Source organism: Crocuta crocuta, unplaced genomic scaffold, assembly GCF_008692635.1.
Source record: "Crocuta crocuta isolate KB4526 unplaced genomic scaffold, BGI_CrCroc_1.0 scaffold176, whole genome shotgun sequence".
Classification (NCBI taxonomy): domain Eukaryota; kingdom Metazoa; phylum Chordata; class Mammalia; order Carnivora; family Hyaenidae; genus Crocuta; species Crocuta crocuta.
In genome coordinates, this window is record NW_027531905.1 from 5,730,662 (window position 1) to 5,758,515 (window position 27,854).

Sequence of the window (27,854 nt, forward strand, 5' to 3'; positions counted from 1 at the left end):
CGATTACAAGCTCTAGAGAAAGTAATTATTTCTTCTGTGTTTTTAAGATTTCTTTAAAAATTTAGTCATATTTCCCTTTTATAATGTTTATTTATTTTGAAAGGCAGAGAGAGAGAGAGAGAGACAGAGAGGCAGTGGATGGAGGGGCAGAGGGGTAGAGAGAGAAAGAGAGAGAGAATCCCAAGCAGCTCCACTCCCAATGTGGAGCCTAACATGGGGCTCAATGCCACAAACCATGAGATCGTGACCTGAGCCAAAATCAAGAGTTGGACGCTTAACCAACCCAGGCACCCCTACAGTCATATTTCTTGATCATTTATGCCATTAGAGCCATAAGAGAGATTTGAAAAGAGATCAAGTCTATTGTTTAATTTTATCATTATTTTAATAGAGAATAATGGAATTAGTATATATATATGTATATGTAGTCAAGAATGTGGCTAAAGTAGGTATTTCAGTTGACTGAATTTTATTTTTGTGATACATATTTAAAAAATGAGAGTGACCTTAAATATTAACACATCAACCACAATAAGGTACATTTATCATATTGAATTAATATAATTTTTTTGTGAAAAAAGTGAAGATAATGTTTGGATTTTCTGTATCACTACTCCTTTATCATAGAATATTGGGAGTTGATCTTTATTCTAGATTGTAGTCCATTTCACAAACATACAAAATCATTAGTGTATGGAAGAATTGTTTACTCAAATTTTCAGTTTTCTCATTAAAAAGAAGAAAATACATTTAGCTTATTATTGACTTATATTGACTTTGAGATATCACCAACTATATTATTCCACTATGATTTCCTATCTTGATATTTAGTATCAAATTAGGACCATAATCTTAGTTTAGTGTTGTTGTTTTGCTTTGTTTTTCCTTATAACACACTGCGTCTCCGAGTTCCACACTACGTTCACCCCAGGTATGTGGAGACTTGGGCAATGGATGACTGAAATGTGTTTTGTTATAACTGATTGTTTCTACTTCTTGGATCACTTTGGCTGTCAAAGATACATACCCTGAATAAATAATTAATGGTGCAAGGTCAGGTAAGGCAGTGAAAATCACTAGTCTCATTCTCTTCACTTTCTAAGACCAGGTATCCCATTATAATTAAGAAGTACCTTATAATGTCATGATTACATTGACTTGATTTTTAAATAAACCACACTAATGATGGTGTCCTTTAAAAAACTGAAACTAATGAAGAAGAGGGTATTTTAACAGTCTAAATAATTATTTGGAAAGGATGTTATGGGGGACTTTGAGTTGATTGGCAGATAGGCTCAATCTTCTTTCTACTCAGGGATTGGAAGATTTCAATGCTGGGCTATGAGAAAAATAAGAAATGCTGGTTGCCTTAGTTACAGTGTTTTTGTTTGTTGCTTTGTCATAGACTGCCTCTTTAAGGTGTGCCCTATGAACCGATATTCTGCCCAGAAACAATATTGGAAAGCTAAGCAAGCCAAACAGGGGAACCACACAGAGGCAGCCTTGCTGAAGAAATTACAGGTAAGGGCCAGGCTACCATTTGTCTGGCTTAGGCTAGACCAAGAATAGCAATAACAAGCAATCTGTTTTGTATCTTAGTGATTCCACTTGATGCACAGAGATTTTAGAATAGACATAGCAACACACTGAAAGTAGAAAAGACTTTTCAGTTATAGGGTGTGACCACTGATTTCTTGGCATGTAGCTAATAGATTTCTGCTGCTGGTTTTTAAGGTGTGCCACACAAATTCAAAGATTCATATCAAACTGGAAACCATTCAGAATCTCTGTAGGAGTATCAGATCCAGTTATATTTTACTTGGCATCATACTTAATTTTTTTCCTGAAAGACTAGAAAAAGAATTGAAAGTCTGTTGCTTTTGGTTTGGGCTGAATGTAAATTTGATAGAACTTAAATTTTGCGTTATTAAAATTCCTGTTACTTTCAGAATTGAAACTATTTTGAGACTTTTGAAATTCACCTACTGTTTTTATATTCTGTTTGGTTGTCTAACAGTATTCCTTCGGAAACTAGTTTTAGAAGACCAAAGAGCCTAGTACTTTTCTGAAATTTCCAACATAGAAGCATCCCAAGATATTTTTGGCCACATTTCAGCACTACCCTGAGAGAATGATCATATTCTATTATAATCATTTCGTTGTCGGTCCTACAACCCACCCAGCCCCAGGAGGAAAGCAATCAGCCTATTTTATTCATGGTTACAGTTTTTGTTCCTAAACGAATCCTTGTTGTACTCTGTTTGCTGTGTTTCCATGCTGAATATTTGCTAACCATTTTCCAGCATGCTGCGGAACTGGAACAAAAACAAAATGAATCAGAGAATAAGAAACTGTTGGGAGAAATTGTGAAATACAGTAATGTTATACAAGTAAGTCTATTTACTTTCTCTCTTAAAAAAAAAAAGGTGAATATTTTCTGGGTAATTTGTGTCTGTTAGGAATGACAAGCCGCATTAAAATTTGGGCATACAACAACTTGTTCTTTGATGGGAATTATGGATATGATACTTTCAGTTGGTGTTCAGCACCGTATAGATGTTCACGAATAAGTCTGGTGAGTATACCCATAAGGAAGTGCGCTTGTCTATATGTAGGTACATGTTTTTCCACCAAAGGAGGAAGACAGGGAAACATAATTTCTAAAGTTCTGTAGTAAGACCCTCCTTTAGAATTAGTGAGATTGACATGTAACATATGAAGCTTTATCTTTGCATTTTGTAGTGTTCATGTTATAGTTTGAGATGGGAATGGTCCTTGAGTTGTTACTAAAATATTTATTTCAATGATTTATCTCAGCTGCATTCCTCTCCTGTTCTTCACTTAGATCTTTGAGCTCTTTACTTGGCTATTTGTTAATATGTGCCCCACCTTGTTTCAAAAAGAATGGAAGGCATTTTCAAAAATACATACCACATACGATGAAATAGAAATAAATAAGTTGTTTGGGTCAAAGGGAAGATAGTGCTTAAATGAATAAGGTGAAGTCAGGGAGAGGCATGTTTATAAATACCATGTTTTAAAGGCTGGTCACCTTGGCTAGAAGCCTTTTGTTGCTCACTTTCCTCTATGGGAAACATAATATACTATAGCGCTCACGTAGGAAATCCTTAACATAGAACTAAGTCAAAGGTCTAGAAACCCAAATGTTCCCAGGAAGAAGACCAGAGAAGTATTCCTCCAATGAGAGCTCATAAAGAGGACACTGTTTCATACAGTAAGTGTTAGCCTTAACAACGTCCTTACAGAAAGCACTACAATGAGGTGTTTCATAGAGCTGTTTTAAAAAATAATATTGCCTGATGTTTTGTATTGGCAAAATGCCAGTGCACAGGACCATCAAAGCGGCCCTCTGCTGGGACAAGATGAGAGCGCTAGAATCTGCAGCTCTCCGAATGTAGGACTTTATCTAATGAACGATGATACGATCAATACCTGTGGCATGGGTGGGTTGCATGTCCCTTGAGAAATTCTCCCTAAATGGAGTTTTTCTTAACCGAGTTTTGACCACAGTTAAGTGCCAGCAAGTGGAACTAATGTTTCCTGTCAAGAACCTGAAGTGCAAATGCTTGCATTACTAGTTAGGGGCCGAGCCATGTACTCTAACAAGGTGGATTCCAACAGAGTGGGGCTGGACCATGAGGGTTTCATTGGGTCATGAGATCATTTCTTTCTTATATTGTGGATATTGAAATGACCGTTCTGTTTTGAAATGATTGTAATAATAGACAGGAAGATTATTTGTTTTAGCCTTCCTACTCAGTAGAATACTGTTTTGGAGATATTTTATAAATGGCATCCAAAAAGTCTGAGAAATGGCGTGTCCATGCTCATCTGAGAAGGGAAGTAGGATCGGCGAGCAGGGATTATTTAGGATGCAAAGCCTGCCTCTTTACACAGGAAGAAGAAGGGCTGTCCATGGCAAGGATGGTTAATAACACTAAGTGGTTTGGTGCATTATTTTAGTTTCTTGGTTATTTTTTAGTATATTCTGTTGTGTCTGTGCAAGAACTGAGAAAACGTGATTGGAATTTCCTGATATCCTTTGGGAAGCTTGGTTTTATCCTATTATTTATCAGTAGATAAAAATGGTTCAGAGGTGTCCTCTGGTTTGATTTCACCATGTGCCAGTTGTGGGGTGGAGGTGAGGAGGATCCTGAAGAAAGTCAGCTTGGAAAGATGGTGAGTGTGAAGTGTGAAAAGAGCTCTTTTGTTTGCCTTGCACCCCAAGCGGAGTTATGTGGGCACAAGATGTACGTACAAACATACCCATGTAATTAACAGAGGACATCAAAGAGTAAAGGTGGTAATGTCTTTTTCCCTACAGCTACTACATATAAAAAGCAACAAGTATCTGACTGTCAACAAGAGATTACCTGCTTTATTGGAGAAGAATGCCATGCGTGTGTCCTTGGATGCTGCCGGCAATGAAGGGTCTTGGTTTTATATTCATCCCTTCTGGAAGCTGAGAAGCGAGGGTGACAATGTATGTAAAAATAAAATTAAGAGAGAAACAGTGTGTTCATAAAGACAATAATTCTTAACAAGTGAGAGAATCCAAGTAGCACAAAGAAAGGACACGTAGTTTTCAATCAATACATTCTTTTTATGGTCATATCTTTAATAGATTCAAAGTATTTATTTATGGTGCAAGTTGCACTTGGGAATCATGAAAAGACAAAATCCAGAGTAATTAAAAATCATCTTTCAGTTGGAATTCATGTGAAAGAATTTAAGTAAAGCTAACAGTAGCCTAACCTTTCAAAGGAGAAGTAGAGTTTGCTTCCTTTCTTAAGCAGGAGGGAGCATGGTTGTAATGAGAAAACTATGCTTAGGAAATGTTGCTTATCCCTTTGAATTAATGGAGTAATGCAATCATTATGACAGTATTTCACTTACTGGCTCTATGGGCAGCTGTTTACAGTCTATACATCTTAAAGATGCATAATGTATAAGGAGTTATAGACGGGCACTTGCTTGTTGGTGACAGTATTGAAAATATGTTTTGGAATACATGTATGTTGTATCATGTAGATTTTAGCAGCTGCTAAAGTATTTTCTGCTAGAAAATTTATAATGAAAATTATGTGAAATGATCCAATAGGATACATTGTTATTTATTTTCACTTGTACTAAATAAAGTAGCAAGTGATAGTCCCTAGCACATAGGAAATGCTCAATAAATGCTGAATAACTTTCATAAATAGAATAGTTTGCAAATATTGGGTCATGTGATCAAGAACATAGTTGTGATTTAAAAAAAAATAACATTATAAAATCCAAGCAACATAAAAATATAATTATTCTGACAGCTTTCTCAGTACTTTGATTACATTTTAAATATGTTTTGGATATTTCCTGTCCTAGAAATGTCCTCTTTTATAGTGAATCTATTTTTCCAGTGAATTTTGAAATATACATTCAATTCCACAGGATGCCAGCTTCATGGTTTAATTTGGTTAATAAATTATCTGATGATACCCTTTTTAGGTAAGGTTTGGGAGACGCATGGCATGCAGGAATGTAGCGCACTTTAAGTCTTGTGTTGGATTCCTTAAATAAAAAGTCCTACTTGTTTATTTTTTGGCATCAAGTGATGTGTGCTGTGAGCATGATATACATTTTAATTTTGGTAGGTAGTTAATTACAATCAACTCTCAATTATTTAGAGACTGATTATGCAGCTTACAAACAACCTATGTCTTTTGGTACGCATTCTCGTAATGCTTGCTTCCCTCTCTGGTCCTCCACTGAGTAGTGTCCCTGGCATGAAATCAATGCTTCAAAAAAAGCAAAGCCTGAGCTCAAGTTCTGAGTTAATATGAGGAAATGATTGGATAAATTAGGGCCTTTAGATTAACTCTGGATTTTATTAACATTGTTTGTTTATTCATTCATTCTATCTATTTCTCTCCCTGCTTCCAGATGCCTTTATAGGATTGACTGAGAGTTGAATGTAATGAACTATTCCAAGTAATTAGTTGTCTTGGGGTCGGGGGGTCCTACCACCTAAACACTCCATCTTGGTAAAATGGACAATGAAATTGTTAAGTGCAATATAGAAATCCTTATATAAATGTGCTCCATAAAAGCATGGCTTAAACAACCTTCCACATTGCTTTTTGCTGTAACAGCTCACTGTTTTTGCTCACCACTATGTAGCTATTGTGTGTGATTAAGGTTGCTGTGAAAACATAAGCACACCCATAGCCCTCTCTTTGCCACTTAAAATATATTGCAATGCTCATTTTCTTCCCTAGGAGTAGGTGGCACTCCCTAGCAGTAAGTTTCATTCTAAAATTCTAAAATGTAGGAAATGCTGTCATGTCATAGCAAATGATTTAATTATTACTGATTTTCCTTAAGAGTGGATTAAGCTAAGAAGACATTGAAAAGTTCAAAGGACTTTTAAAATTATACGGTACTATTTAGCAATTAGTAAGTTGTGATTTAGGTCGTAAGTATCCAATAAGGTGTTTGGTGACTGAAATGAAACTTAAGAATGAGGCTGATGAGGGGCGCCTGGGTGGCTCAGTTGTTTGGGCTTCTGACTTCATCAGGTTATGATCTCGCAGTTTATGAGTTCGAGCCCCATGTTGGGTTCACTGCTATTCTCTCTCTCTAAAAAATAAACAAACATTAAAAAATAAAAGGAATGAAGCTGATGATAGTCTGGGGAGAAAAATGCTCATATTCCCACTTATGTCATATCTTACAGAATTGTCAGTTAGATGGTTTTTGGGGAAAAATAGATCCATGGACCCCTCAATTTGCAGCTGTATAGAAGCTCTTCCTTGCTGTTGAATAGTTTAGAAAGTCATTGGGGATAGCAGAGTATGTAAATATTTCATTTTTATTTATTTTCTCATGATTTAGTGTTTTTTTTTTAATTTTCAACTTTGATTTAAGAAGTTGTTCATACTTTTTCTTGATGGTAGATTTTAAAAAGGAGAAAAGCCTAGATCTTCCTCCAGTCGAGAGAAAAATTCAACTCTTAGGGAAAGAGCCTCTTCAAATAGCAAGTAGATTTTGCTATTTTGCAAAAGTAGGTCTCTTGGAAATCTAGCAAAGGTAGGACTAGATGCCTGGTGTTTTGGTTTTTACTGCAATGTTCTTTTCACCATGCCAGATGCTACTTCAGAAGAAAGGTGGCTGCCAGTGATATTATGTTGCTCTTTATTTTCAGTAAAATCTCAACTTGAATCTTACATGACTGTCGCATAGAATCAACAAAAGTGCTTTTGGAATAGGAATTTTTAAAAGATGCTTTTGTACTAGGGTGAGTGTGACATGGCAGAAAATGATTGCAACCTCAAGTTCTGTGTTAAATACATAGCATCTGGAAGGCATCCGACCACATCGGTGGATCAGACCCATGCTACACCGCATTCCATATTTACCAATTTATCCAATTAGGTGTAAATTCCCCAAGAACAGGGACTATTTCTCACACGTTTGTATGCTTTGGCACCTCTTACTATTCTTTTTATTTCTTTTGATTAGCATTTTGTCCATTTCATTTGCAAGTTTTTTTGGTTTGTTTGTTTTTGTTCTTTTTGTTTGGTTGTTTTCAGCTTGGTTAATCAAAGTAACCAAGTTCTTATGAACCCTTGGTGCCTGGAACATTTTGGCTATATGACTGGTCTCTTAAAAATATACAGTTTAAGACTTTACGGGTAGCGTTTTGAAGTAAATAGAACATATGGATTGCCCAAAGCTTACAGAAAAGTATTCTAAAATAGTAAAACTTAGGTAAGTGGATATAGGTGCAAATGAAAATATTCTTTTCATTGAAAGGACATAGCTAAAATATATCATTATATTTAGTATCTTATTGGCTAATATTTATATGATGCAGACAAGAATGACATTGTAAACCAAATCCAGTTGCTTTTTAGGAAATTAGAAGATCAGACACAGCACTGGCAAGATATGTATTAAATCCCAGTAATCATAGTGTGGATAACGACATGGACTTCTTCCTGGCTCTGGGAGTTAGAGCCACTGTGGTGTCATGTGCAATAAGAAGTGTGTGTGTGTGTGTGTGTGTGTGAGAGAGAGAGAGAGAGAGAGAGAGAGAGAGAGAGAGAGAGTTGTGAAAGGGGATGTTGGAAATATTTTTATGTCATGTTGGCTTTTGTATGTTTTTTTAAATTAAAACTACTCACCAATTTTGGCTCATAGATAGAAAGCAATATAAAGATGTTTCACCGAAAGTCTCTTATCCTTTTTTTCTATCTCCCCAGTTTTTGCCCCCTGCCCTACAGTTAACCTCTGGAAAGATTTCTTATGCATGTGCTCTTTCTCCTTCCCTCCCCTTTTTACACAAATAGAGCCCACTTTGCTTCCTCACCCTCTCACTTAACACTTTTCTTGATGGTATTCCCTTATCTGCGCATAGAGAGCTTCTATGGTGGCTTTTGTGAGTCAGGCACCGGCATCCGACTAATGATGGACTTGAAAGGCGGGTGATGAACAGAGACCAATCTGTGAGAGACCAATTCTAGAAGCTACTTCTGCAAACTAAGAACAATTTCCCTTTGCTTAAATAGTGAGCTTGAAGCTCCTCTATCGTATTTGAATCTCCAGATATAGTTTGTGACAGCAGTACTATGTGTAAATGTAGACTTCCTGTATATAACCCATAAAATCTTATTTTATATTGAAAATACGAAATTATGTTCCAGAAAGTCTTGGCCTAGGTTAAGATACAGGAAGAAGTTTTGTTTATTCTTAAGTTCTGAGTCCTGATTTGCTTTTCAGTTTTCTGTTAATGTATTCTCATATTCATTTAGTACAAAATATGCAAAGAGAAGGTATTGGTTTTCATTTCTGAGATGGTAAGCAATTTTATATGAGAATTGAGAGTATAGGTTCTACAGAAATAAGCTTTCTAATGGATTGTCACAAGAGAGACTATAATAACTCTAAAATTAAACTATTCCTTATTATCACTAGGAAAGCATAACTTTATTTCCTGCAATTTGAGGTATGAATAGAAATTCTTGAGGATAAGTTGGACATTGTTAATGATAACAAAAATGAAAAATCAACTTAGACTTACTCCTCTACAGCGTTTCTACTCACACAATTTTTAAAAATTTTATGTATATTTTAATTAAGTGATTAATTAAGTGATTAATTAAGTTTTTTTAAGTGATATCTACTCCTAACATGGGGCTCAAACTTCTGACCCTGAGTTCAAGGGTTGCATTCTCTACAGATTGAGCTAGTCTGTCAGTAGAGTCAATTTTTTTTTAGCTAATTAAAAAAAAATGAATACCAAGTTTAAAGAGCAATATTAGTTTTGGATATTTAAGATAAAAGTCAACCAGGTGCTCAAGGAGCAAACAATAAACATATTTCTGCCAGGTCATACCTAATGTGCATTTCCTGAATCCAGATGGCATTAGCATGTTTAATAGATTTCTGAGATTGTGGGAAAGACCAAATTTAACAGACTTGTTTTTAACTCCCTAGATAATACACATATATGGCATTTTCTCCTTGCACTTGAAGTGGTTCAAATATTTAGGCAGATTGATTGTTTGTGGCGGATGCGTTCACTCTCTCTGCTGTGCACATGGCATAAGAACCTCGTGTTGAGACGTAATGTCCTATTTATTGACATTTAAAAAGTTCTTACTGAAATGGGAGACTAATAAGAAAAGGATCTACACTAGATTTCTGAATCCAGGCTGATAAGCATTATAAACATGATTACATGATCATTAATCAGAAAACATTTTACCTTAAAGAGAAAAAGAATTGAACTAAGATTTGTGTGGAGGACAAACTGAAATTTGTATGTTAGGTCAATATCAAGGACTTCTGTGCAGTTATTTTTAGCTTCATATAAAGCACCACGGATCTGCTCAGTGTCACAGTTGCAACTTATTTCTGATTCCTAGATTGTCGTAGGCGACAAAGTTGTTTTGATGCCCGTGAATGCAGGACAACCACTACATGCCAGCAACATAGAGCTTCTCGATAATCCAGGGTGTAAAGAGGTAAGTTCAGGAGGAAAGAAAATGAATTTGTTTATATTCATTGTGAGAAAAAAACGTCATGTAGCTTCATTTATTGTTTTCATGAGCATAACTCCAGTTATGGTAATTAATATTTCTAAGACCCATGTAGATAATGATTGCTAGTTTTGGATGGTGTTTGTGTTGAAGTACATACCTCATTGTCCAAAGTTATCTTTTTTCTCTTTTTACCTGTTGGAGCAATAATTTCTGGAATGCGTAGTTTCATAACTTAATGTTTCTTCATTAATAGGTGAATGCTGTTAATTGCAACACTAGCTGGAAAATCACTTTATTCATGAAATATAGTTCCTATCGAGAGGATGTACTAAAAGGAGTAAGTATGTGCTACATGGAACATTTGCCAGAAGCATTGAAGGTAGTCTTACTGAACTTCTATATGCAAAACCTGTATATTCACTAGCATTCATACTTCAGAAGATGGTTATAGACCTTAATACTCACCATGAGTTTTCCTCTTTTTGGAATGTATAAATAATCATTAAAAGCCAAGTAATTAGCATAAGGTACAGAGATAAAAGCCAGAAAGAGACATCTGCTTCTTAGGTCTATTTGTTCAGAATTTTTTTGGAAATACAGTTTGATTTTCCTGTTTTCCTAGGGTGACGTTGTTAGGTTGTTTCATGCAGAACAAGAGAAGTTTCTGACTTGTGATGAATATGAGAAAAAACAACACATTTTCCTTCGTACAACCTTGCGTCAATCAGCCACTTCTGCTACTAGTTCCAAAGCACTCTGGGAAATAGAGGTGTGTAAATATTTTTGGATTTTAGTAAGTATTTATGTAAAAATCCCTGGATTTACCAGTCTGATTATTTTATTACATAAATAATATATAAGCATCATTTATGATAAATTGATAAAAGACTAATATTTGTGAACTAACTTATCCTCTTAATTACTGTGATCAATTTGAAATGTTACTACTTCCTTTACCTATCCTTTCTGAGGCATCTCTCTTCCTCCCTCTCTCTCTCTCTCTCCCCTAGAAATAGATAAAACATTAAAAAAAAATAAAGATAGATATCAGAACCATACAGTAACTGAGAAGAACATTTATTTCTTCAGGGGATGCCATTTTTATTGGAATGAGGAGATCCAGAGTTAAGAGTTCATCCATCCTTTGAAAAGTCATTGCCAATATGGTAGTAATTAAGAAAATGTGAGGTATGGATTTTTCTTTAAAGGATCTTTCTGTACCGTAGAAATAAGATAGATGGAATTCCCTATGAACAAACCACATTTGATAAGTTACATCCTCATGTAATGGACATCTAAGCCGATAGCAGTGGTTTGCAATTATTTGAAACCTATCATCCTCTTTCACAGCATGTATTCTGTGATACTTCCTTTAATATCTTAAAATAAAACTCATAAATAGGTAATATTATTTATAGATTTTCATGATTCAAAATTAATAAAATGCCTAAATTTCAAAATAAGAAAAGGAAAATAATTTATAATAAAATAATATGTATTTTAACATGTAAATAATTGCTTTAGAAGGTGTAATATTTGTACCTATCTTGAATAAATGCATTTGGATTTGAAAGAGGTGGTAGAAGATGAAACTCAGAAGACATTCTTTGCAAGTACAGGAAAATGAAAGAGCAGGGACAAATGTGGCCCTTTGAATTATATCTTGTATTAGGAGAAGTAATAACAGAACATACTTATTTGTATGTTTGATGAAAAGAAGAGGGAAATAACCATGTTGAAAGAGGGGTAACAGCACACATTGCAGAGTATTGAAACAGAAAATGAGGAAGTATGATGTTTATTCCAGCGAGCTGACCCTGAATTATAAATGTAATATCAAAATAATTCTGTAAGTTACGACATGGTTTAGAATAGAGATAAAATAGTACAAAAACCATATTTCCTATCTTTATTTTTATTATTTAAAAACATTTTTAAAAAGTTCATTTATTTATTTTGAGAGAGGGAGAGAGAAAAAGAGAGAAGCTCTATTTTACTTTTCTCTGCTTTCTGTTCCAATGGAATGACTTCAGAACCCTGTTGGTGAGGCTTCCCACCCTTGGGATACGGGTCACTTAGGAGGCTATGACTTGCAGGATTTTTGTATCTTGGCTAATGCCTGATAATGCCAAGATCAGTCTTCCAAAATCATTGTGATAAATGATAACACCGTCCTTTCTGTATCTCTAAATTGTCCCCTAGGGAGCTGCACTAGCATTGCTAGATGTATGTATAGGAGAGGAGTTCTTAGTCTGGGATCTGTGGTGAGCTTCAAGTTATTTGCCAACCTCCAGCAGTTGTGTACAAAATGTGTGCATGTACATGAGACAGCCGATAGATTTGATCCATCTCAAAGGTATCAATGCCTTTGCCAAAGGAGTTAGAGTGTAGTCAGTGTGATTTGCAAAGGATTTGTGGAAGAAGTTTGATTTGATAGCTTTGAAGATGGGTAGGGTTTTGATCATAGGGAGAGTGTTTTTAAGAGTTCATCCACTTTGAAGTATTTTCATAATTATTATCTTACTTGAGCTATCAGAGGAGGGGAGGACCTAGAAGCTGGGGTCTAGCAAAAAGTATTAGAACGTTCTATATAGCAGCACCCAGTATTTGAGGCTGGGGTCAGGAGTCAAGGGTGGTAGGCATTAACGAAAAGAAGGTAACCTGTTGGGAGAATAATGAAAAGTTCCCCTGGTACTTAATCTTCAAAACAATCTTATGAATTAAAATCATTTGGACATGATGGAACTGGCTTGAAGATGTTCAATTGCTTCTAGTGATCATACCCTAGTACTTGGCAGAGCTGGGGCTCAAATGCAGTCCTCTTCAGTCTGTAGAGCCTAAGAGCTGCTGCTGCGCACCAGGCCACCTGGCATTAGCAGCTGCTTCAGACCATCTTCTTTTATTCTCAGGGAGCCTGATGGCTCAGCGTCTGGGGCAAAACCAGTTCCCAGGACAGGTAGGAAAGGACATGGTATTAGTGAAAAAGCATCCGCAGAAAGGGCCAGGAATTAAGTCGGTGGAGAAAGCTCCAGGCTTTCGCATTTTGGTGCTCTCTGTCTGGAATGATATTTTCTAATCTCTACGTGATTGTTCATTCTTACCCTGCGGGTTTCAGCTCCCATGTCATCTTCCAGTGGCCGGTGCTAATCGCTACATCTGAAGAAGTCTTCCCTCCAGACTCTGTCATGCGCTCTGTTTATTTCCTCCTAGCACTTGCCAAATCTTATGTATTGAAAGCTCTAGTCTTACTCATTGCTGTGTCCCTATTGCCTACAAGAGTCCTTGGTGCATCGTAAGCTTTTAATAGGATTTGTTGAAAGAATATTTGAGTAACAAATGGGGAAAAACCCCACAGCATTTCCAGTTCTTGCCTGGGAAACCTGTCTCTTGGAGGAAAGCTGTATTTGTACATTTAAGGCACGAGCATCATGCATTGAGTTAACTGTTAGGTCTTTTGCTCATTTGTGGGGAATTTTGTTTTTCTGCCACACTGTCCTCTTATGAAAACATATATTAGATTCTACAAGTTAGTATTAACAGGTGAGCACTTTGTATAAACTGTTGGCATTTGCTTGCCAGCAACGTGAATATCTTTTAGCCTTTATTGTTGCTCTTTTTCTCTGTAGGTAGTTCATCATGACCCATGCCGTGGGGGTGCTGGACAATGGAACAGCTTGTTCAGATTTAAACACCTCGCAACTGGGAACTATTTAGCCGCAGAGGTAAGACTAATAAATAGAGTACTATTAAATCTCCGACTCTGAAAAAGTGACATAAGCAATTAGACTCTCCAGAAGTTGCTGTATTTGTAGGAACAGTCATTATACAAAATTTGATTATTGCCTATTGGGATCTGGGCTGGCATATAAATTATTCTTAAAATGTAAATATTAATTGAAGCCTTTGTCTTTTTAAGGCAAATAATCTTTGTCTTAAAAATGAAAACAAGAGTAACAACAGAACAATGGTGGTTGGTTTCCTTTAAGGTCAAGGGCAAGAGAGTATCTGATTTGCATATGTATGCGATTCAGTCTAAACTTTTGTTTTTAGCTACATTCTTTCAGAGTGTCTACATTGGAGAGGCGATCAATTCATTGTTGGTGTCGTAGAGCCTTGATAGTTTCAGGCCATTTTCACTGAAACTCCTTTCCCTGGTGGGTGGCTTTTATTGTTCAAACTGTCGCAGAGGAAAGACATTTCTTCTTGAGACACTGAACTATCCTCAAACTGCTAATGAAAATGGTAACAACAAACAAGGTCTTTTCTTTCTTCACTGAAAGCATGTTGATGATCAGGTAGATATGAAGAGTGGGAGGAATCAACAGGATAGATGTTTTAGAAATGATTTAACTAAAGTTTGGTTATCAAATGTAAAAATAATTTTGAAGATACTTGTTTTTTAGATGTATGAAAATATCCACTCATTCTACTCCCCTCAAGTCTGTATCTATTTTTCAATTTTGAGTTTCTTCTGGGATTCTAAACCAGAATTTTCCCTTAGAATTTTTACTATGACTTATCTAACTTGTAGTTTTTGGATGCGAGGGAAGATAAGGAAGTGGGGACGGAAAAGTGAGGAGAAAAAGGTATGGGAGACAGGACGTTTCTGTAAACATGCTGGTCCCTGCCTAAACCAGCCCCCAACACCCTTACCCTTTACATCCTATTAATCTGGAGTAATTTTCTTCATAGTACTTACCACTCTCTGACTCATTGTGCATTTTATTTTTTGACATTCTCTGTCAAAATGTATGCTCTCTGAAAGCAGGGGTTTTTATTTTTTTATTTAATTTTTAGTTTTTATATCACCACTGTGTTCCCAGCATTTAGGGAGCATTTGATGAGTACTTTTTGAAGGAATGAATGAATGAATACAAAGAAGCTATGCAGTCTTCTGTAAGCTTAGAGGATGGGAAGAAGATTTTGGGATTTGTATTTAAGAGGCATTTGGAGCCATATTTGCACAAATTAATCTCTCTAAGCTCTAATTTCCTCCTCTGTAAAATGAGGATAATCACAATATTCATACAATACAAGTATTAAGAGAATTAAATAGGGTAAAGTGCGTGGCATAATGTGTGGCTCATGGTGGATGTCCGGTAAGTGGTGCTAGTATGATTGATTTTATTATGAGAAATAGGGATTACTCCTACTTTTATAAATATCTGACTTATTATTATTTAGGAATCTGTTCAAATAATGGAAATACAGCTTTGCAATTTATGGGCTGTTGATACCACGAATGTTTTGAAGTAACTTTGTTGAGAAGTAACGCTTTGATGTAAAATTAAAGAGTAAGGTGGAGAATCTTGTCTAAAATAAGAATTAGAAGAATCTACAAGATGTCCTATAAAAGATAAGAAATTAGATTTAAAATTCTCTTGGATCTGGTGTTAGTGACTCTTTTCCATAATTCAGCTTTCAGTCAATGGCTGTGGTAACTACTGACATTCTCTAGAAAGCTGACATGGTTACACATTATTAGTTTTCTGAGTTAATTTCTGCAATTAAAACTTGCATCGTTGATAATTCAAATGACTAGATTATTGAGAATTAAATTGCTTACTAACTTTAATGAAGATCTAAGACCTCAATACATAAAGGAGTTCATTAAAAATTGAAAAATAGAAAGCAGCTCATTCCTTGAAAAGAATTTGAAAGACTCTTTTCATTCTATCTCTAGAGGATATGACTTTAAATGCCAGACGCTCTTTTGTCCATTAAAGATTCTGGTGTACTTGTAGGATCTCTTCTTTGACCTTTAATACTTGAGATAGTATCTTTTTTTTAGGACAAGGTGAGAGAAGGAGAATTAAACATTAAATACATATCTGAAAATTGAAAACTAGGAACTTATTTTCTACTGATTTTAACAGAATGGGTGCTTCTGTGTAGTATTCTAACTCAAAAGAAGAATTAGCCTCAGAATATTGGCATCCATAGGTTGGCATTTTATATTTCATATGTCATCTCAGGTCAGATGAGGTTCTGGTGTAGTCACATCTCAGCACGCTTGTCATATGATGTGAAAGTGTCTGCAGGTGTGGCAAAACCGCAGCGACTGTAGTCTTGATAAAAAAATTGATTTCCAGTTCCAGTTCCACAACAGGTGGATATAGCCTCTGACAGCAGTTAAAAAACGTTGGGGCAGCTAGGTGGCTCAGTTCGTTAAGCATCTGACTTTGGCTCAGGTCATGATCTCATGGTTCGTGAGTTTGAGCCCTGCGTCGGGCTCTGTGCTGACAGCTTGGAGCCTAGAATCTGCCTCAGCTTCTTTGTCTCCCTCTCTCTCTCTCTGCCCCACCCCACCACTTGCACTGTCTCCCATTCTTAAAAATAAGTAAATAAACATTTAAAAAGGAAGAAAAAACAATGCTTATCCTTTTTATCATTTTGCTTTTTAAAAATGCTCAGGTCTTTAATTTCAAATCATTATTCATGTCGTTGAGGTATGGGTAGGAGTTCCCAGTATGTAGATTTGTAACTTCTTAGCCTTATTTGTTTGTTTTATTGGACCCTTATTTATAGGAGAGAAAAGGCTCTATGGCTTTTATTCATTTTGCTTTTTCAGTTTCATCTTTTTAAAAAATTTTTTTTAATGTTTTATTTATTTCTGAGAGAGAGACAGCGTGAGCAGGGGAGGGTCAGAGAGAGAGGGAGATACAGAATCTGAAGCAGGCTCCAGGATCTGAGCTGTCAGCACAGAGCCCAATACGGGGCTTGAACCCACGAACCGTGAGGTCATGACCTGACCCAAAGTCGGACGCTTAACCGACTGAGCCATCCAGGCGCCCCCAGTTTCATCTTTAATATCTAGATACTACCTAAACAATAAGACACACATAATAATAGGACGTTGAAAATATAAGAGTTGGGAATAATTATTTTTGGAATTCGTAGCAGCAAAAGACAACTTGGTTAAGATTTCATACCACCTTTAACATATACTTTTTAAGTGCCTGATAAATGCAGATTATGGTAGGGAATGCTGCAGGTAAGGAAGGAAGCAGACGAGTAAGTCTCTGCCCTCAAAGAATTGACCTTTGAATTTGGAACACAGTATACAATAAATGGCTACAGGATGGTCAGAGGCAGGATCATGTCAGGCAGGTGGAGTTGTCAGGTAAGCCAAAGGAGGCTCTTGCTTGGGGTGAGCTTTTCCCTGGTTCTCCAATAGACAGAGAAGCAGAAAGAAAATCAAGGAGGCACAGACAGGGTCATGGAATGTCCAGTCATTGGTAGACAATGTAAAAGGGGAGGCTTGGCTCAAGGAGAGGGGTTCTAAAAGGAATTATTGAGTGACAGATGGCTTTGCTTGAAGATTTTGATTGGAAGGTTGGATTTGATTGGAATAGTTACCTTAGATGCTGGGGCTGGACAGCTATTTGCAAACGTTTGGTAGACACCAGTGATGTCACCAGAAGATCTGATTTCCACCCTTGGTATAGTGTGATACGTGTATCATAGCGAGAGGAAGAGTGGTGTGCTGATAGGGAAGCACTAAGGAGCCAGGGAGGTACAAGGAATGGTGAAACGGCTAGAGGAGTTGCTGCTGATGGATGAGTATGGCAGGTGGGCAGGAGAGAGAGAGTGTGCAGGCAGTGAGGCAAGGGGGTGTGTGGTATTGTGCAAACTAGTTTTACATGGATAATACATATGTGTATCACCCATAGGATATGTGTGAGTTTGGGGGTGGTGCTAGAAGGTGGGACAGCCAGAAATGTAGGGCAGCTGATTGTTTTCAGGCCATATATATTAAGTTAAGGAGAATTGGTTTTTGGGGCACCTGGGTGGCTCAGTCAGTTGAACGTCTGACTTCAGCTCAGGTCATGATCTCACCACTCGTGGGTTTGAATCCCTCATCGGGCTCTGTGCTAACAGCTCAGAGCCTGGATCCTGCTTCGGATACTGTGTCTCCCTCTCTCTGCCCCTCCCATGCTCATGCTCTGTCTCTCTCTGTGTCTTAATAGTAAATAAATGTTAACAAAAAAAATTTAAGAAAAGAGAGAATTGGCTTTATTTTGGAAGTAAAGAGCAGTGTTCTAAATAAATTTGTGTTTAAAGATGACCACTCCAGAGTTGCATTGTCTGATGTGGTAGTCACTAGCCACATGTTAGCTAAATTAAATTAAAATAAATACTATTAAAGTTAAAAAGCTAGTTCGGCAGTTATACCAGCCACATTTCAAGGGGCTCAATAAGTACATGGTATTGGGTAGCACAAATATAGAACATTTTTCATCATCGCAGGGAAGATTCTAATGGATAAAACTATTCTGGAGGCTTTTTAAACAATTTTAATGTTTACTCATTTCTGAGAGAGAGACAAAGTGTGAAGGATGGGGAGGGCAGAGAGAGATTGGGAGACAGAGGATACAAAGCGGGCTCTGCTCTGACAGCAAAGAGCCAGGTACTGAGCTGGAACTTGAGAACGATGATGTCATGACCTGAATCAAAGTGGGATGCTTAACCAACTGAGCCCCTCAGGCGCCCTACCTGGGAACCTTTGTAAAGCAACTGGAAGGGATTGCTTCAGAGGTAGGGAGCCCAGATAGGAGAGAAAGATCTGATACCTTTAGGGTATTTTGAGGGGGTTTGAACCAAGTGGGTGGCATTGGTAATGGCAAGAAGGGGAAGGGGAGAAGAGATTTCTAGGACATTGGAAGCAATGGAAAAATGGTAATCCATGGAATGTTAGGGATTAAGGAGTGGAAGGATTCTGGCTTCAGAGAACTGGCTATGTCATTCACCAATTTAGGGAACATGGGAAGGGGTGCAGTGTTGATGAGGAAAATAATCCATTCACTTTTGACTATGTCTATTTGGAAGTACTATAAAGTATCCAGGTGAAAATGCCTGATAGAGACAGGGTTCATATCTTCTAGAAGTTTGGGAACTGGCGTGGCTGGAGAAGTAGATGTAGTCATCATCAGCATGGGTGTGATCATCAGGGAGTATGGAGAGATAGAGGAGATGTCTGACGGCAGAACTGTGGGGAACGTCTTTTGAAGGATGGGCAACAGATTGGGAGCCTGAGAAGTCCAGGAAGCAACTGGAAGATCAAATGGGCTGAATCAGAATGTCAAGCAAGGGAAGATAGGCTTTCAAAAAGGAGGGAGTGCTACCAGAAAGGTCAGGAACAAAATGTATTTATGTTATACCCAGATCGCAGTATCCTCACCGACCAGAGACCACCAGGGAGACCGAGTCACGCATGCAAAGGAAAAGGGCTTTATTACGGGCTTAAGCTCGGGCTCCCAGACAAGGGCTCCTGCCTTGGGCAACGTGTAACTACCTGATAGTTTCGGGGGAAGCCGAAACTCAGGCCTTCTAGTTTAGAGGGGAAACTTAAAGCCTGTCATGGAGTCAGTTTGGTTTAGACGTTTAGACTTGTGGCCTTACATTTACAGCATTTGGCAAGAACATAGTCATCTGTGATTGAGAGCATTTTTAGTGGAGACCAGAATCCAGGGGGTGGAGGGATGGCAAGGAAGCCAGGAAGCCGAAGGAAGGTTGGACCGAGGTTTTGTGTCATGGCTGTTCAGGAGGAGAAGCAGTAATAAAGGGAAAGCAAGTCTTACTAGATGGGTTTATAAAGGTCTATTTTAAAAAAATTAGATGAGAACAGAACTGTTTTTACATTAAAGGGAAGTTCCTGTTAGCGGAGCAGGATTTGGCAGTGAAAAGGTTCTTTTCCCTCAGCCTTATGGTTCTTAACACATGTATTGATAATTTGAAATATCTCTTTTTAATGTGCTTGACGCATTTCTGGTAAATTGGATTATGTAATTCTTGAATTGCCCTTGAGTATATGGTGTTTATATTGGCCAGTATGGCAAAGTGTAGTGGGGGAAAAAAACCCCATGTATACTGCTCACAATCTGTCTGTCAATAACCTCTCTGAACCTCAGTTGCCTTGTGTGTAACAAAGATGGTTGTATATATTACATGGGATTATTTTGGGATTAAGGAAGATATGGGATGTTCAGCACCTTGCACATAAAATGTATTCAATAAATATTAAGCCCCTTGTCTTCCATTGAGAAGAAGGGGACAGACAATGTGGAGTAGCGTTGTTTATCATTACTATCATTATACCTACTATTATTATGATTAATATTTTTCCAGAACTGGTATTTCTTTGTAAGTCAGATGACTGAAGGGAAAGTTTAGGAGCTCACCACTATCCTTGTACCTAGAGCAGAGTCTGGTATTTAATTTATGTTGAGTAAACACTAGATAATCTAAAAGATCAATCAGAGAGAGAGAGAGAGAGACACTGCATCCAATCATTTCACTTTACAGCAAAGGGACCCAGGGTCCGAGAGATTTACTTTGTCCAAAGTTAAAAAAATAAAACAAGACAATGACAGTCTTTGGGCTCAAAGCTAGACTTGAATTGCTTCATCTCTACTAGTGGTTCTCAGCCTAGGATGATCCTGTCCCCAAGGGGATGTTTGGCAATGTCTGGGGACATTTTTATTGTCAGAACTGGGGAGACGGAGCTACTAGCATCTAGTGGGTAGAGGCCGGGGATGCAGCAAAACATTTTGTAATGCCTAGAACGGCCCCCACCACAAACACTTTTCTGGCCCCAAATGTCAGTAGTGCCAATGGTGAGAAGCCTTGACCTATCATTTACCAACATTACACAGTCATTTCTGGACCGCCTTCTGGGTGGAAGCACTATTGTGATGCTGTGAAGAAAACAAAGGTAAGTAACCCTTGGTCCTTGTGGCTTGGGGGTTTGCAGTATAGAGGAGAGTGATGCTAACTCAGTCACTGGAATAGCTCCTCTGCATATGCATCTGAGACAACAGATTTTGGGTGATGTTAAAATTATTAGCATCCATAGATGACCACGTTAAATCTCACAGTGAGTTTAAAGGGCGGCAACCTTAAATCAAAGCACAAATGAGGGGGGAAAAAGAAAAACCTCAAAATTGTACTTTAACATATACTTCCTAAACATGACATTCTATTTTAACCAGTACTTCCAGGGCGGCCAAGTTTTTCAGAAAAATGTTTATAAGGCAATTGCTTGTATAGAAATGAAGGGGACACTAGCCAAAGGAAATTAGACCATAGACTGCGACCTAAGAATAGTAATATAGATACATATTACTCCAGTAATATAAATATATAGATATATAGATATATATTCCTGGAGTCTAATACAGAATAGTAATATAAATATAGCGCTATTTTGTTTTACGGAATTCAAAATTTACCTTTGAGAAATATCCAGTGCTCGAAACCTACGGACAAAATGTGGAACAAAGTATTTAATTGTGAATTAGATAATGAAGCCAGTTGTGGCTTTGTCAGATAATGTGTTACAGTACATTTACAGTACGGTATTGTTAGGTCTTCCAGTGATGGCCGCTTCTGTGGGGCATTACAAGAAATAAGGCAACCTGAGGGGGAGGAAGGTGAACAGCCTTGAATTTTTGCATTTAATACACAGCACGGTTATAATCACACGCACTGACATTTGCCCTAGATCTTTTACTTGTGTCAGTAAACACCAATATCTCCTATTGGCACAGGGAGAAAGTAATTTTATCGTATTTTGAATGGGATACTATTAGAGCCTCAGTAAATAGTTCTTCCATCGTCAAGGGAGCAATTATAAATCAAGTATCACGATTTCTGACCTGCTGCCTCTCCCTTTTTTCTTTGGATATTATTAAAGCAATAATGATTCTTTCCATAACAAGATAGATGGAGTAGTGCAAATAATTTTATTTGTTACAGATTTTATAATTGCCCTTTCAAAGACAACTAGCTTGTTTGTAGATAGGCCAGACTTCCACCAGATGGCGGTAAACACTTATTTCCTGACTATGCAACAGCCTTTGGATTTAACTAGTTAAGAACTTAGTACTCAAGAACCTGTCCCTCAGCACAGAACCTTATAATATCAGGGCTATAGTTTTAAATATCCCTATGTTTAGTTTTCTATCAACTGTATCAGGCACAGTTTATAAAAAGGGCCTGGTTTGTATGTTTGTGTGTGTATGCATGTATATAAGTAGAATATACATACCCTACCCTATACACACACGCGTAACTGTTTTACATCAAAATGTATATCGTGCTTGACACATGTAAGCATCCAATAAAGATTATTTTTCCCTTCTTTTCTTTTCTAGACTTGTCAGTCAGAAATAATAGATTGTCTCTGAAATGCCAGTCATTGGAAAGAAGAGCATAGATAATTATTTAAAAATACACAAGTGGTGATTTTAATGTTATATATAATAAAAGTTAATCAACACACATTTCATCATAAAAACAAGTAGCTTTTCTGTTTTAAGGAAACGAATGTGTACTGCAAGTGTTGTGACCAGTTGGTGTTGTGTTCCATGGAAGGTTGTGGTTGTCTTTCACTTGTTTGTGGTACCATTGGGGCTTTCACTGCCCATGTGTTTATGGTTTTCTCTCTCTCTTTCTCTGCCACTTTTCTCTTCTGACTTGTGAGATGCTTTGCTTGACTTCTTTCTAGCCCTCTTTGGCCATTTAAATGAGAGCTCCCTTGAAAGGTTTAGTACTGGGTATTGTTGTTCATATTTTCTCTCTGTCACTCCCTTGGCTTTCCTGGGCCATGAATTTGATCTCAGATGTCCCACTGACGTTGAAACTCAATAACTATATCCAAGATTGAATTGTTTCCCCATAAAATAGTGTAGTTTTCTTAGTTCAGTGTTAAAACTTGAAAGTCATGACAAATATATTTTTCTCTCTCAGTTTACACAGTCAGATTCGACTGACTCTGTCTCTGTAAAATCTTCTGCATCTGCTTTTTCCTTTCTGTTTCAGCGTGATTATTTTTATTAGGGCTTTGCTACCTCTCATTTGAACCACCGCACTTGGTTACTTTCTCTCTTCCATCTTTCATCTCCATTTCTTACTAACCATGGCCAATGAGGATTTTTAACGCAGTGTTTCTGTGAATGTTTCCCCAGTGATATGCAGAGTCTTTCTGAAGATGCAGACTCATTAGCCTATGGCTTAAGGCCCCTGTTGGTGTAGGCTGCCTCGGATCCCACCCTTTCTCTTTATGGAGGCAGGAGAGAAGTAACATGCTGCAGGAAGTCAAGGATGTAGCTTGTCAATCGTCAAACCTCTGCTCCTGAGTGACCCTGCCACTCACCAGTGGTGGGACTTTGCACAGAGGACTTTACTTGATGTGCCCCAGGGGCCTCATCTGTAAAGTGGGGGAAAGAATCCATTCTACTAGGATACTTATAAGGGGAAATGAATTAATCTTTAAAAGGATGTAAAAAGTATTCCATAAATGACGTTTATGGGTCTTCTCTGAACAAGTTTTGTTTTCTCACTCATGTGGCATTAGCTTCCCCTGCACTGCTGTCTTCTTCACCTCTTTCCTTCTCGGAAAGTTATATTTGTACCCATCCTTCAAGGCTTATCTACCATGCACCCTTCTCCATGAATAATTCTTAAATCAATTTGCCCACCACAGATCCCTCCTTCTTCTGACCTATATTATTTATAAATTATTCATTCTTGTCTTATATCTCTTGTCACTTTCTATTTTATATTACAGCTAACTGTATTTATGTCTTATTTTCCCTCTTAGATTGTAAGGTCTTATGGTCAGGGGACCACGTTCTTTTTGTCTTTGCTAAAATACCGTATGGCACAATGCTTTGCCCATTATAGATATTCTATTAATATTTATTGAATAAATGATTGAATAGCATATTAGTTCTCTATCTCTCCAATGCCAGATTTATAATTTATTTTTTAACATAAGGAAATATTTCCTTTAAAGTCCTGAAAGATTCAGGAATCTTCACGTGACCATGTCTTTTTTCCCCTTCTTTCCATTAGAAATAATATTTTTTTGGTTTATCCTTAGTTTAATTACTTTGATAATTACTGCTATTATTTTATTTAGAGAAGGAAAGTAGCAGCATAACTAAGACATACACTAAAGAATATATTTATTTGGTGTCCAGTTAATACTGATACATTTATAAAGTCATAGATATATTTGGGTGGCTTCTCCTCCTTTTCCTCTTTCGTCCCCTCCTCTTCCTCCTCTTTCTCCTCGTTATTATTAACGCTTTAATAAATTTACTGAAGCAAGAACTCCATATTAATTATTTAAAAATCCCCATTACAGCCAAAGAGACACAGATGGGGCAAAATCTAACTGATCTAGCACTATCTTCAGTATTGTTGTCAAAGCCACGAGTGTATAAAATTGAATGCCATATACTTAGTATGATTAGGCTTTGGTCATAGACTTTTCTCATTTTACATATGAGGACGCTGAGTTCCAAGGTGAAAAGGTTGCCTAAGTGACCTTTCCTCTAAAGCTCATGGGTATGTCTTCACAGAGCGGAATCTGTAATTTAGCTCCCAGACTTCCCTTAGGGATTGGACTGGCTGACCCAGAGTGGGTGAAATACGTGAAGACTGAATTTCAGAAAGTAGTGTTGTCTTTGGGATAGAATATAACTTACATTTCAGAGGGCATATGTGATTTTGTGTTTGACTTAGGTACGTTAATTGCTGTCCCTGTACACATTTTAGTTAGGATACATCACAGTTTCCAGCATGAATTTCCTTCACAGTGTCTGTGGTGAACTGCTACAATGCTTAGTGAATAAAAACTTTGATCATAAGATATATCCGTGTTTAAACAGGCTGCATATCTTTCAGAAAGTAATTTAGCTATAGTTTTAGTATGGATAATTTTTTAATTTGGAAAAAAATCTGAATCCATCAAATTGAAAACAAATGAAAAAAATAAAAAACAATGATACTTGGCTAAAATAGCTGGATAAACCCCTCCTGGGCACTGTGCGTGAACTGTCATCACTACCAGGTAAAAGTATGTCTTTTTGTGTTTGATTAATCAGTAGACAGGAGGCCAGTTAATTCACTATCTTTTTGACTTTCTATCTTTCACTCTTGGATTCCAAAAGCAAGAATAATCCCATTTTGGGATTAATTCTTTTATTTACAATTCAAAGGAATTTAAGGAGCCTGAGAAATGTATCTCCATAGAAAAAGAAAGTTCAGCCTCAAATCTCCCCAGCTGTTGGCCTATCACTAACAGGCAACTTGTAACTGNGATCATGACCTGAGCTGAAGTTGGATGCTTAACTGACTAAGCCACCCAGGTGCCCCTGGATTCCATTTTCTGACCTCTCCCCTGCTGCCCATTGTTAGTTCTAAAACCTGAGGGACTGTGGTCATGTGACTCTTGGCTGGATTCTACTTTCTATCCACCCCTCTCCCTTGTGCCCTCTCCCCGCATTTTCTAATTTGTTTAACCACAGTTTAGTTTTATCTGACCTTAGATTTCATGTAAATGGAGTCACATGAGTGGCTTCTTCCACTTAACAATATTTTTAAGAATATATAATTGACATAACCTTATATTACTTTACATGTACAACACAATGATTTGGTATGTGTCTATATTGTGAAATGATTACCACAGTTAAGTCTAGATAACATCCATCACCACATGTAATTATAACAAATTTTTTTTCTTGGATGAGAGCTTTTAAGATCTAGTCTCTTGGCAACTTTCAAATATGTAACACGGTCTTGTTAACTATAGTCGCCATACTAAGCATTACATCCTCACAACTTATTTTCTTATAAGTGGCGTTTGTACTTTTTGACAGCCTTCACCCATTTCACCCAGTCCCCAGCTCCCACCTCTGGCAACCCACCAGTCTGTTCTCTGTATGTATGAGCTTAGTTGTTTTTAGATTCCACATGTAAGCGAGATCTTTCTCTGACTTGTATCAGTTAGCACAGTGATGTCAAGGTCCATCCCTATTGTTGCAAATGACAAGATTTCATTTTTTTTTTATAGCTGAACAGTAGCCCATTGTATATATATATTTGAGATCCATCCTTCGTGTTATATTTGTAGCTCATCGTGTTTATTGCTGAGTAGTACTCCATTGTTTGAAAATGTCACCTTTTATTTATCCATTCTCCTGTTATGTGGTAAGCATTTTTGTCTACATTTTGTCTACACCTAATTTCTGGCCATCTTTTATGTTCCTACCATTGTTTTACCTTTTGTCTCTCCTGCTCATTGTCTCCAAATGAATGTGTTGATTTTCCTGGGGTATGGTAATATCTACATAGAGTTTGTCAGCTGCGCAAAACTGTATTTTGTGTTATCTTTGATTATTTCTTGTGTTTTCCACTAATTTTCTCTTTCCCTTTACAGGACGCTGGTCTTTTGTTAATTGATATACCCTTCTCTGGTCCTCTAGGACTATTTTCTTTTTCCTAATTTTTAATTCTTTATATTTTTCCTCTGTCTTGAGAGATGTCTGTTCATTTTTTTATCCCTCATTTCCTGTAGCATTTTTATTGCTGCCAACATGGAGTTTACTTTTGTATTCATGTTTTCATTTTTAGTGGAATCTTTCTTAACTTCTTTTTATCATTCTTTATATTTTAATATTATTATTTATGTAAGTATTTCTTTATCATATTTTAGCTGTTCAATTTATTCTCTTGCCTTTATGTAGATGAAATGTTTACTAACGCTTTCCTGAATATGCCAAACCATTTCCTGAAAATTTATTTTGCATTATGCCATAGAAAATATTCAGAAAGACTCTGTGAAAAGGAGATTTCTCCTTCTAACATGCTTTTTAATCAGTCACAAGTTTTTTTTTTTTTTTCCTTTCTTCCTTATTACCCACAGAGAAGTGGGCNTGGTTTTTTTATTCTATTTTTTATTTCATTTTACTTTATTTTTTTAAGTCTATTTTTGAGAGAGAGTGTGTGCATGGTTGGGGGGGCGGGCGTGGAGAGGATCTCAGGGAGGCTCTGTGCTGCCAGCTCAAAGCTCAACATGGGGCTCAAACTCACAAACCGTGAGATCATGACCTGAGCTGAAAGCAAGAGTCGGAAGCTTAACCAACCAAACCACTCCAGTGCTCCTTTATATTCTATTTAAAAAATATTTTTAAAAATGTTTATTAATTTTTGGGAGACAGAGAGAGATGGAAGGAGAGGGAGAGAGAGTGAGTTGTGGAGAGGCAGAGAGGGAGACAGAATCTGAAGCCAGCTTCAGAATCTGTCAGCACAGAGCCCAATGCGGGGCTCGAACTCATGGAACTGTGACATCATGACCTGATCCGAAGTCAGTCGCTTAACACACTGAGTCACCCAGCCACCCCTACTCAATTTTTAAAAATTCTCAATTCTCTTTCTCAGTCTTCAGCTGAAGGGCTGACTGGACACACTGCATGCAGTGCAGGTCTCAAGCCCAGCAGATGGCGACTCTGCGTCCCTGGGTTCTATAGCACTTCTATTCTTTGCTATTTCTACAGGGTTAGGCAATGTGATTCCCACAGTTCTTTCTCTTCCCTTTCTTCAGGCAGTGCTTCTCAGAAAGCCCTCTGCTATCATCTGCTCCCTTGACTTTCCACCCATTTGTTTTCTGAGCTTCGTCGCATCTTGATGGTCATGAAAAGATAGAGGTAGTCGGGTAGTAGATGGGAGTCCCGGGGAGACAAGTCTCGCCTCAGTCTGACAATGGCCCCTCAGCACTATACACTTCTGGGCAGGTTTTTGGTGGGCAGACACTGGGGTCTCTGAGTGCATGGACAGACGGGGACCACAGCATGTGTCTCAACTGTGCTAGCTTGAAGTGGGGTTGGGGTTGAGGAATGCCAGGAGGCCAAACTTGGGAGCTATCTGCTTCTCCTCCAGCTTCGGCTGTTCTGTAGTTACTGGCAATTCATTGTAGATTTGGGTTTAGGTTGTTTTTCAGGCTTAGTTTTTGGTGAG

At 37.4% G+C, this 27,854-nt stretch overlaps 1 protein-coding gene across 3 annotated transcripts in view; it reads left to right on the plus strand.

The window, feature by feature from the left end:
• ITPR2 (inositol 1,4,5-trisphosphate receptor type 2) overlaps positions 1-27,854 on the plus strand; it is a 490,032-nt gene that overhangs the window by 96,578 nt on the left and 365,600 nt on the right. For all 3 annotated transcript variants that reach the window (XM_077774582.1, XM_077774583.1, XM_077774584.1), the window contains exons 3-9: positions 1,406-1,521; positions 2,304-2,390; positions 4,346-4,504; positions 9,930-10,028; positions 10,300-10,383; positions 10,669-10,815; positions 13,673-13,768. In XM_077774582.1, coding sequence (XP_077630708.1) covers positions 1,406-1,521; positions 2,304-2,390; positions 4,346-4,504; positions 9,930-10,028; positions 10,300-10,383; positions 10,669-10,815; positions 13,673-13,768 — 788 coding nt within the window. The remainder of the gene's footprint in view (positions 1-1,405; positions 1,522-2,303; positions 2,391-4,345; positions 4,505-9,929; positions 10,029-10,299; positions 10,384-10,668; positions 10,816-13,672; positions 13,769-27,854) is intronic.